Source organism: Chiloscyllium punctatum, chromosome 26, assembly GCF_047496795.1.
Source record: "Chiloscyllium punctatum isolate Juve2018m chromosome 26, sChiPun1.3, whole genome shotgun sequence".
In the NCBI taxonomy this organism is placed as follows: domain Eukaryota; kingdom Metazoa; phylum Chordata; class Chondrichthyes; order Orectolobiformes; family Hemiscylliidae; genus Chiloscyllium; species Chiloscyllium punctatum.
Window position 1 is genome coordinate 2,860,231 of NC_092764.1, and position 12,428 is coordinate 2,872,658.

The 12,428-nt window shown below is 43.9% G+C and overlaps 1 protein-coding gene across 1 annotated transcript in view; it reads left to right on the forward strand.

Moving 5' to 3' along the window:
- galns (galactosamine (N-acetyl)-6-sulfatase) overlaps positions 1 to 12,428 on the forward strand; it is a 96,317-nt gene that overhangs the window by 320 nt on the left and 83,569 nt on the right. Inside the window, exon 2 of the mRNA XM_072595770.1 lies at positions 20 to 143. Within this exon, the coding sequence (XP_072451871.1) occupies positions 20 to 143 (124 nt within the window). The remainder of the gene's footprint in view (positions 1 to 19; positions 144 to 12,428) is intronic.

A 12,428-nucleotide genomic window follows, 5' to 3' on the forward strand; every position in this document is an offset into this window, starting at 1 on the left:
TCTCTCTATCCATCTGCAGATGGGTTGGGGGGACCTGGGGGTCTTCGGGGAACCTTCCAGAGAGACGCCCAACCTGGACCGAATGGCGGCAGAAGGAATGCTCTTCCCGAATTTCTACACTGCCAACCCACTGTGCTCCCCTTGTAAGTGACATTCCGACCGTGGCCAGTGCTCAAAGATTAAAAACAAACATTTTATATTTCTGTAGCCCCTTCCATCACCTCGCAGTCTTCCAAAGCACTTTACACCTAATGAAAGTACAAAAGACTATTTTTAAAAATTGAGCAAGAATCCAGCACTTGACCACTGAAGCCTGCAGCATCATTGATCATGGTTCACCCCTGCTACATGTTCATCTTCTATTTCCAGTTTAGCAATGCTTCATCCAGTACGCTGCATCTCATGAGCGATTTCTGTTTTTGTCACAAATTCCAGCTTCGGTCTCATTAGTGCCTTCTATAGTTTTAGCAAAACCTCCTACTTTTATACTTCATTCCATTTGCCTTCCCTGTTGATGAACTGGATGTTAATCTTTTACGACTCAGGAATATAGACAATTGGTGCAGGAGTAGGCCATTCTGCCCTTCAAGCCAGCACCATCATTCATTATGATCATGGCTGATCATCCTCAATCAGTATCCTGTCCTGCCTTATCCCCATAACCCTTGATTCCATTATCCTTAAGAGCTCTATCCAACTATTTCTTGAAAGTATCCAGAGACTTGGCCTCCACCTCCTTCTAGGGCAGAGCATTCCACACACCCATCACTCTTTGAGTGAAGAAGTTTCTCCTCAACTCTGTTCTCAGTGGCCTACCCCTTACTTTTAAACTGTGTCCTCTGGCTCGGGACTCGCCCATTAGCGGAAACATGCTTCCTGCCTCCAGAGTGTCCAACCCTTTAATAATCTTACACGTCCCAATCTCAGATCCCCTCTCAGCCTTCTAAACTCAAGCGTATACAAGCCCAATCGCTCCAATCTTTCAGCATAAGATAGTCCCGCCATTCCAGGAATTGACCTCGTGAACCTATGCTGCACTCCCTCAATAGCCAGAATGTCTTTCCTCAAATTTGGAGACCACAACTGCACACAATATTCCAGGTGCGGTCTCACCAGGGCCCTGTACAGCTGCAGAGGGACCTCTTTGCTTCTATACTCAATTCCTCTTGTTATGAAGGCCAGCATGCTATTAGCTTTCTTCACTGCCTGCTGTACCTGCATGCTTGCTTTCATTGACTGATGTACAAGATCACCTAGATCTCGTTGTACTGCCCCTTTACCTAACTTGACTCCATTTAGGTAGTAATCTGCCTTCCTGTTCTTGCCATCAAAGTGGATAACCACACATTTATCCACATTAAACTGCATCTGCCATGCATCCGTCCACTCACCTAGCCTGTCCAGGTCATCCTGTATTCTCCTAATATCCTCCTCACGTTTCACCCTGCCACCCAGCTTTGTGTCATCAGCAAATTTGCTAATATTACTTTTAATACCTTCATCTATATCATTAAAGTACATTGTAAAAAGCTGCGGTCCCAGCACTGATCCCTGCAGCACACCACTGGTCACCGCCTGCCATTCCGAAAGGGAGCCGTTTGTCACTACTCTTTGTTTCCTGTCAGCCAACCAATCTTCAATCCATGTCAGTATTTTGCCCCTAATGCCATGTGCCCTAATTTTGCTCACTAACCTCCTATGTGGAACTTTATCAAAGGCTTTCTAAAAGTCCAGGTACATTCACTGGATCTCCCTTGTCCATCTTCAGTTACATCCTCAAAAAATTCCATAAGATGAGTCAAGCATGATTTCCCCTTCATTATATGACCATGCTGACTCTGACCTATCCTGTTACTGCTATCCAGATGTGTCGTAATTTCGTCCTTTATAATTGACTCCAGCATTTTTCCCACCACTGAGGTCAGATTAACTGGTCTATAATTCTTTGTTTTCTCTCTCCCTCCTTTCTTAAAAAATGGGATAACATTAGCCACCCTCCAATCCGCAGGAACTGATCCTGAATCTATAGAACATTGGAAAATGATCACCAATGCATCCACGATTTCTAGAGCCACCTCCTTCAGTACCCTGGGATGCAGACGATCAGGTCCCGGGGACTTATCAGCCTTCAGACCTAACAGTCTCTCCAACACCATTTCCTGCCTAATATAAATTCCCTTCAGTTCAGATCCTTCAGCCACTATTACATCTGGGAGGTTGCTCGTGTCTTCCCCAGTGAACACAGATCTGAAGTACCAATTCAACTCTTCTGCCATTTCTTTGTTCCCCGTAATAAATTCACCCGTTTCTGTCTTCAAGGGCCCAATTTTAGTCTTAACCATTTTTTTTCTTTTCACATACCTAAAAAAGCCTTTACTATCCTCCTTTATATTTTTGGCCAGTTTACCTTCATATCTTATTTTTTCTTTGCGTATTTCCTTTTTAGTTATCCTCTGTTGTTCTTTAAAAGCTTCCCAGTCCTCCGATTTCCCACTCATCTTTGCTATGTTATACTTTTTCTCTTTTGTCTTTATATGGTCCTTAACTTCCCTCGTCAGCCACAGCCACCCCGCCTCCCCTTAGGATCTTTCTTCCTTTTTGGAATGAACTGATCCTGCATCTTCTACATTATACCCAGAAATACCTGCCATTGTTGCTCCGCTGCCGTCCCTGCTAGGGTATTGCATCATTGAACTTTGGCCAGCTCCTCCCTCATAGCTCCATAGTTCCCCTTATTCAACTGAAATATTGTCACTTCTGATTCTACCCTCTCCCTTTCAAACTGCAGATTAAAGCTGATTGTGGTTCTACCTCCTAATGGCTCCTTTACTTCGAGGTCCCTGATCAAATCCGATTCGTTGCACAACACCAGATCCAGAATTGCTTTCTCCCTGGTTGGGTCCAGCACAAGCTTTTCTAAGAATCCATCTTGGAGGCACTCCACAAACTCCCTTTCTTGGGGTCTAGTATCATCCTGATTCTCCCAGTCTACCTGCATGTTGAAATCCCCCATAACAACTCTAGCAATACCTTTGCGACAGGCCAATTTCAGCTCCTTATTCAACTTACACACTACATCCAGGCTACTGTTTGGGGGCCTGTGGATAACTCCCATTAGGGTCTTTCTACCCTTAGAATTTCTCAGCTCTATCTATACTGATTCTACATCCCTAATTCTAGGTCCCCCCAGCGCAAGGGACTGAATATCATTCCTTACCAACAGGGCCACCCTCTTCTTTGCAGACTCTTGTTATCCTCACACCAATTGCTATGTCACCTATTTTAGTGCCATCTGCAAACTTGGCTATAGTACATTAACTTGCCTAGTCCAAGCTGTTAATATAGTAAATAATGCAGCCCCAGCATTAAACCCAGCAGGGCAAAAGTGAGGACTGCAGAAGCTGGAAATCAGAGTCTTGATTAGAGTGATGCTGGAAAAGCACAATTGGTCAGGCAGCATCCGAGGAGCAGGACAATCGACGTTTCGAGCAAACGCCCTTCATCAGGACTGAAGGCAGGGAGCCTCCAGGGTGGAGAGTTTAAACCCGGCAGCACTCCTGTAATTACAGATTGCCATTCTGAAAATCTCCCTTTTCCCAACTTTGTCATAGGATCGCTACAATGTGAAAGCAGGCTATTCAGCCCATTAAGTCCACATCGACCTCTTAAGACCATCCCACTCAGACCAACTCTACTATCCCATCCCTATAAACTTGCATTTCCCATGGCTAATCCACCTAGGCTGCACCTCTTTGGACTGAGGGAGGAAACCCATGGGGGCAAGGGGAGAATGTGTAAACTCCACACCGACAGTCACCCGAAGCTGGAATCAAACCCGGGTCCCTAGTGCTTTGAGGTGGCAGTGCTAAGCACTGAACCACTGTTCTGTCCCGTGGTTAGATTAGATTACTTTATAGATTAGATTAGATTACAGTGTGGAAACAGGCCCTTCGGCCCAACAAGTCCACACCGACCTGCCGAAGCGCAACCCACCCATACCCCTACATTTATCCCTTACCTAACACTATGGACAGTTTAGCATGGCCAATGCACCTAACCTGCACATCTTTGGACTGTGGGAGGAAACCGGAGCACCCGGAGGAAACCCACGCAGACACGGGGAGAATGTGCAAACTCCACACAGTCAGTCGCCTGAGGCGGAAATTGAACCCAGGTCTCTGGCGCTGTGAGGCAGCAGTGCAAACTGTGCGTTAGCCAATCCCCTATCATTGCTAATATACTACATCCAACATCATTCGATCTTAATAAATAGTTATCAAACACTTCCTGAAAATAAAGGGCATCAAAGAGACGTAGCAAAACTGGAATCAGTTGGTCTCAAGTGGCAAACTTTCTGGTCGTTGGAGTCATACCTGACACATGGGAAGATGGTCATGGTTGTTGGAGGTCAGTCATCTCAGCTCCAAGTCATCTCTGCAGGAGTTCCTCAGAGTAGTGTCCGAGCCCCAGTCATCTTCAATTGCTTTGTTAATGATCTTCACTCCATCAGAAGTGGGGATGCTCGCCTATGATTACACAATGTTCAACACTATTTGCAACTCCTCAGATGTTGAAGCAGTCCAAATGCGACAAGATTTGGACAATATCCAGGTTTGGGCTAACAAGTGACAAATAACATTTACACCACGTATATGCCAGGCTATGACCATCACCAATAAGACACAATTTAACCGCTGCCCCTTAACATTCAAAGGTGTTACCATCACTGAATTCCCCACTATCAACAATCTGGGAGTTACTGACCAGAAACTCAACTGAATTCACCCTGTAAACACAGTAGCTACAAGATCAGGTCAGAGGCTAGGACTGCTGCAATAAGTAACTTACCGACATGTCCACCACCGACAAGGACAAGTCAGGAGTGTGATGAAATACTCCTCATTTGCCTGGATGAATGGGCCCTCAGTAACATTCCAGAAACTTAACACCATCCAGGTTAAAGCAGCCTGCTTGATTGGCACTACATTGACAAACATCCATTCCCTCCACTGCCAATGCTCAGTAGCAGCAGTGTGTACTATCTACAAGATGCAATCCAGAAATTCACCAAAGATCTCTAGGTAGAACCTTCCAAACCCATGACCACTTCCATCTCAAGGGCAGCAAATACATGGGGACACCAGCCTCTGCAGATTCCCCTCCAAGCCACTCACCATGCTGACTTGGAAATATATCACTGTTTCTTCAGTGTCACTGGGTTAAAATCCTGGAATTCCCTCCCTTGGCACTATGGGTCAATCCACAGGCGATGGACTGCAGTGATTCAAGAAGGCAGCTCACCACCAAAGTTGCTCTCAAAAGCAAATAAATAAATGCTGGCCAGCCAGCAATGCCTATATCACATAAATGATTTTTAAAAATCTACTGCTTCCCTTTTATCTATCCTGTTTGTTACCTCCTCAAAGAATTCTAGTAATTTTGTCAGGCATGACTTCTCCTTCATGAAGTCTAGATTAGAGTGGTGCTGGAAAAGCACAGCAGGTCAGGCAGCATCTGAGGAGCAGGAAAATCGACATTTCAGGCATCCTGATGAAGGGCTTTTGCCTGAAACATCGATTTTCCTGCTCCTCGGATGCTGCCTGACCTGCTGTGCTTTTCCAGCACCGCTCTAATCTAGACTCTGGTTTCCAGCATCTGCAGTCCTCACTTTTGCCTAGTTGATTTTCTCCTTCATGAAGCCATGATGACTCTGCTTGATCATATTATCTATTCCTAAATTCACCACTATTGAATACTTTGTGACAGCCTTGTAATATCTTCCAAGTTACAAACATTAAACTAACAGGCCTCTCAGTGTTTTTGACTTCTTCCCTTTGTAAAAGCAAGGTGTTACATTGTTAGTTTTCCAATCATCTGGGACTTCTCCAGAATGTAAGCATTCTTGAAAGATTCCTACCAGTGCATCCACTATCTTTGTAGCTACTTCCTTTAATGTCCTAGGATGCATCCCATCAGGTCCAGGGAACATACTGAACTCCCCAGCTCTTCTTCTCTGGTGATAATTATTTATGTCCTGTCCTCCATTTGCTCTTCAATTATTTGGTTATTTGTGGAACGGTTATAGAGTTTTCTATTGTGAAGACTGATGCCAAATAGGTATTCAACTCTTCTTTCATTTCCTGGTTCCTCATTATTGTTTCCCCAGCCTCAGTCTCTCAGGAGCCTAGGTTCACTTTGGTTTCTGTATTTTTAAAGACACTCTTGCTATCTGTTATTGCAAACAACATGAAATTCCCTCATTTATATCTACTTTCTACTTATAGAACATAGAACATTACAGCACAGTACAGGTCCTTCAGCCATCGATGTTGTGCCGGCCTGTCATACCAATCTGAAGCCCATCTAACCTACACTATTCCATGTACGTCCATATGCTTGTCCAATGACGACTTAAATGTACTTAAAGTTGGCGAATCTACTACCGTTGCAGGCAAAGCATTCCATACCCTTACTACTCTCTGAGTAAAGAAACTACCTCTGATATCTGTCCTAAATCTATCACCCCTCAATTTAAAGCTAGGCCCCCTCATGCTCGCTGTCACCATACTTGGAAAAAGACTCTCCCTGTCCACCCTATCTAACCCTCTGATTATCTTATATGTCTCTATTAAGTCACCTCTCAACCATCTTCTCTCTAACGAAACAGCCTCAAGTCCCTCAGCCTTTCCTCGTTAGACCTTCCCTCCATACCAGGCAACATCCTAGTAAATCTCCTCTGCACCCTTTCCAAAGCTTCCACATCCTCCTTATAATGCGGTGGCCAGAACTGTACATAATACTCCAAGTGTGGCCACTCCAGAGTTTTGTACAGCTGCAGCATAACCTCATGGTTCTGGAACTCGATCCCTGTATTAATAAAAGCTAAAACACTGTATGTCTTCTTAACAACCCTATCAACCTGGGTGGCAACTTTCAAGGATCTGTGTACCCGGACACCAAGATCTCTCTGTTCATCTACACTACCAAGAATCTTAACATTGGTACTTTGCATTCCAGTTACTCCGGCCAAAGTGAATTACCTCACACTTGTCCACATTAAACTCCATTTGCCACCTCTCAGCCCAGTTCTGCAGCTTATCTATGTCTCTTTGTAACCTACAACATCCTTTGTCACTATCCACAACTTCACCGACCTTAGTGTCATCTGCAAATTTACTAACCCACTCTTCTATGCCCTAATCCAGGTCGTTTATAAAAATGACGAACAGCAGTAGACCCAACACCGACCCTTGCAGTACACCACTGGTAACTGGACTCCAGGATGAACATTTCCCATCAATCACCACCCTCTGTCTTCTTTCAGCAAGCCAATTACTGATCCAAACTGCTATATCTTCCACAATCCCATTCCTCCACATTTTGTACAATAGCCTACTGTGGGGAACCTTATCGAACGCCTTGCTGAAATCCATATACACCACATCAACCAGTTTACTCTCATCTGCCTGTTTGGTCACCTTCTCAAAGAACTCAATAAGGTTTGTGAGGCACGACCTACCCTTCACAAAACCGTGCTGGCTATCCTAATCAAATTCTTCTTTTCTAGATGATTATAAATCCTATCTCTTAAAACCTTTTCCAACACTTTACCAGCAACTGAAGTAAGGCTCACTGGTCTATAATTACCAGGGTTGTCTCTACTCCCCTTCTTGAACAGGGGAATCACATTTGCTATCGTTCAGTCTTCTGGCACTATTCCTGTAGACAATGACGATTTAAAGATCAATGCCAAAGCTCGGCCACCTCCTCCTTGGCTTCCCAGTGGATCATAGGATAAATCCCGTCCGGTCCCAGGGGACTTATCTATTTTCACACTCTGCAGGATTTCTAATACCTCTTCCTTGTGAACCTCAATCCCACCTAGTCTAGTAGTCTGTATCTCAGTATTCTCCTCGACAACATTGTCATTTTCTAGAGTGAATACTGTCAAAAAATATTCATTTTGTGCTTCCCCTATCTCCTCTGACACCACACACAACTTCCCACTACTATCCTTGATTGGCCCTAATCTTACTCTCGTCATTCTTTTATTCATTAAATACCTATAGAAAGCCTTCAGGTTTACCTGATCCTATCCGCCAACAACTTCTTATGTCTCCTCCTGGCTCTTCTGAGCTCTCTCTTTAGGTCTTTCCTGGCTACCTTGTAACCCTCAACCTCCCTAACTGAGCCTTCACATCTCATCCTAACATAAGCCTTCTTCTTCCTCTTGACCAGAGATTCCACTTCCTTCGTAAACCACGGCTCCCACGCTCTACAGGTTGCTTCCTGCCTGACAGGTACATACTTATCTAGGACACACAGGAGCTTTTCCTTGAATAAGCTCCACATTTCTAATATCCCTCTCCCCTGCAGTTTCCTTCCCCATCCTATGCTTCCTAAATCTTGCCTAATTGCATCGTAATTGCCTTTCCCCCAGCTGTAACTCTTGCCCAGTGGTATAACCCTATCCCTTTCTATCACGAAAGTAAACATAACAGAATTGTGATCACAATCACCAAATTGCTCACCTACTTCCAAGTCTATCACCTAACCGGGCTCATTACCCAGTACCAAATCTAATGTGGCTTCGCCCCTTGTTGGCCTGTCTACATACTGTGTCAGGAAGCCCTCCTGCACACACTGGACAAAAACTAACCTATCTATCGTACTCGTACTATAATGTTCCCAGTCAATATTTGGAAAGTCAAAATCCCCCATACCAACTACCCTGTCTCTCTTACTCCTATTAAGAATCATCTTTGCTATCCTTTCCTCTACATCTCTGGAACTATTCGGAGGCCTATAGAAAACTCCCAACAGGGTGACCTCTCCTTTCCTGTTTCTAACCTCAGCCCATCCTACCTCAGTTGACGAGTCCCCAAACATCCTTTCTGCAACGGTAATACTGTCCTTGACCAACAATGCCACACCTCCCCCTCTTTTACCGTCTTCTCTGTTCTTACTGAAACATCTAAATCCTGGAACCTTCTTAAATATTAACCCATCCTGTATATATGGCAACATATTACAAACAATTCCATGAGCCCTTATCTTGTGTGTTATCCTGTAATCCATCTTACCAAATGGCTTTTGAAATTCAAACCATGTTAACTACTTATAACGGGTTCCTTGTTATCTGGCTATTCTTTAGATCCTCAAATATCTAATACATATGTCAAACACAATTACCCTTTTTGTAAAACCATGATGACTTCAATCATGCTAAGTACATTTTTCTATTTCCTTAATAGTATATTCCTTCTACCTAAATGAAGCCCCAACCCGGCCATTCTTTCCATCATTTGTCCCATCAAAAGGGCTGTAGGGCTGGTGTGTCCTGGATGAACATATCACACTTTGGCCTGACCTGCCTATTCCACTGTTGAGCATCTCTTATTTCAACCCCTCACTTCAATAAAAATCCTTGTTCTCTACCAGGCATGATAAATGTTTTCTCACTGTGATACCTTCACTGCTTCCTCCTTCAGCCTGTGGACTAAATGACCCCTCAATACCAGTGGTTTCAATTTACGTCTTTCTCATTCTGCTGTCCCTGAGCTCACTGGTTTCCTATCCTTCTTTAAAATCTCTCTCTGTATAAACTACCTAATTCATATTCATAACAACCTGTTTGATCAATAAATCTTCTGTTGTTTCATTATCCCACTGTATCAATCACAGAAAAGGCCATCTTTGACCACTTGTCATGTAGCACAGAAACAGACCTTTGGTCCAACCAATCCATGCCAATTGTAATCCCAATCTAGACTAGCCCCACCTGCCTGCTCCTGGCCCATATCCCTTCAAACCTTTCCTATTCATATATCTATCCAAATGTCTTTTAAATGTTGTAATTGTACCCTCATTTATGAGTAAGTCAAGGATTACAGGGTCAGACAGGAAAGCGGAGTTAAGGCTACAATTCCTGCTCTTCAGATGCTGCCTGACCCCTGCTGTGCTTTTCCAGCACCACCTTAATTTAGACTCTGATCTCCAGCATCTGGAGTCCTCACCTTTGCCTTGAGGCTACAATCAGACCAGCCATGATGTTATTAAATGAAGGATAAGGTTCAAGGGACTGAATGGTCTACTCTATGGTCTACTCTATTTCTTATTTGTTATCCTCCCTGGAAAAAGAACTGTCCTATAAGTTACTTAAGACTGTACCGTCAAAATCTATCCTTTCAAACCTGTAGCCCGCCTTTCACCAGACGATTTCTGAAACTGCAGATTTGCTCAACCACACTGTCACCTCCACTTTTGATGCACCGGTCCTCTGTGAAACCATTGCTTTCAAACCCATCCATTTCTCTTGGTGTGGTCCTCATCTCTGCTCCCTGAAGTCCAAGAAATGCAAACTTTAACCTAAACATTGGTTTAACTAATCAAAGTCAGATCTGCCTGTAACACATAAAACATTGCCTGATCCTGCTTTCAGTTGTTCATTATTTAATATTATCTTAAAATGCAAAAATAACTGATTCAAACAACTAAACCCTGGCTTGTCAGATCTTAACATTGTTTTTTCCTAACTGTGGAGGTCAGTTACTGTACACATTGACACTGTAGTGGTCAGCCAAGAAGGTTACCTCTGAGTACAGCTGGACTTTGATCAGATGGGGGTCGAGAGTGTGTTGCTGGAAAAGTCCCTTGATCAGATGGGCCAAGGAATGGCAGGTAGAGTTTAATTTAGACAAATGTTAGGTGCTGCATTTTGAAAAGGCAAATCAGGGCAGGACTTACACACTTAATGGTAAGATCCTGGGGAGTATTGCTGAACAAAGATCTTGGAGTGCAGGTTCATTGTTGTGTGAAAGAGTTGCAGGTAGACAGGATAGTGAAGAAGATGTTTGGTGTGTTTGCCTTTATTGGTCAGTACATTGAGTATAGGAATTGGGAGGTCATGTTGTGATTGTACAGGACGCTGGTTCAGTCCCTTTTGGAATACACTGTGCAGTTCTGGTCTCCCTGCTATCAGAAGGAAGTTGTGAAACTTGCAAGGGTTCAGAAAAGATTTACAAGGATGTTGCTAGGGTTGGAAGGTTTGAGGTATAGGGATAGGCTGAATAGGCTGGGGCTGATTTCCCTGGAGCGTTGGAGGCTGAGGGGTGACCTTATGGAAGTTTATAAATGCAAGGTTTGTGAAGGTTTATAGCTCAGGTTGAGGTTTAGGATGTAGGTTTGCTCGCTGAGCTGTAGGTTTGATATCCAGACGTTTCATTACCTGGCTAAGTAACATCATCAGTGGCCACCTCCAAGTGAAGCGAAGCTGTGTCTCCTGCTTTCTACTTATATGTTTGTCCTGGATGGGGTTCCTGGGGTTTGTGGTGATGTCATTTCCTGTTCATTTTCTGAGGGGGTTGGTAGATGGTGTCTAGATCTATGTGTTTGCTTATGGCGTTGTGGTTGGAGTGCCAGGCCTCTAGGAATTGTCTGGCATGTCTTTGCTTAGCCTGTCCCAGGATAGATGTGTTGTCCCATTCGAAATGGTGGGTTTTTTTCATCCGTGTGTAGGGCTACGAGGGAGAGAGGGTCGTGTCTTTTTGTGGCTAGCTGGTGTTCATGTATCCTGGTTGCTAACTTTCTTCCTGAATGCCCAATGTAGTGTTTGTGGCAGTCCTTACATGGAATTTTGTAGATGACATTGGTTTTGTCCATGAGTTGTACTGGGTCTTTTAAGTTTTTGTTTGAGAGTGTTGGTGGGTTTGTGTGCTGCTAGGATTCCTAGGGGTCTCAGTAGTCTGGCTGTCATTTCTGAAACTTCTTTGATATATGGTAAGGTGATTAGGGTCTCTGGCTGTGTTTGGTCTGCTTGTCGTGGTTTGTTCTTGAGGAATCTGCGCACTGTATTTTTTGAGTATCCGTTCTTCTTGAATACGTTGTTTAGGTGGTTCTCCTCTGTTTTCCAAAGTTCATCTGTGCTGCAGTGTATAGTGGCTCATTGAAATAGTGTTCTGATACAGCTTCATTTGTGTGTGTTGGGATGGTTGCTGGTGTAGTTAGGTATTCGGTCAGTGTTTGTCGGTTTTCTGTATACGCAGGTTTGTAGTTCTCCGTTGTGCTTTCTTTCGAGTTTGACGTCCAGGAATGCAAGTTTGTTGTCGGTTTCTTCCTCCTTGGTGAACTTTATGCCTGTGAGGGTGTTGTTGATGATGTTGAATGTCTCTTCTATCTTGTTTCGTTTTGTGATGACAAAGGTGTCATCTACGTAGCGGACCCAGATTTTCAGTTTGATGATTGGTAGGGCTGTTTGTTCTAATCTTTGCATTACCGCTTCTGCTATGAACCCTGATAGCGGAGATCCCATGGGTGTGCCATTGGTTTGTTTGTAGATTATGTTGTTATGAAGTTTATAAAATTATGAGGGGCATGGATAGTGTAAATAGACAAGGTCTTTTCACTGGGGTGGGGGAGTCCAGAACTAG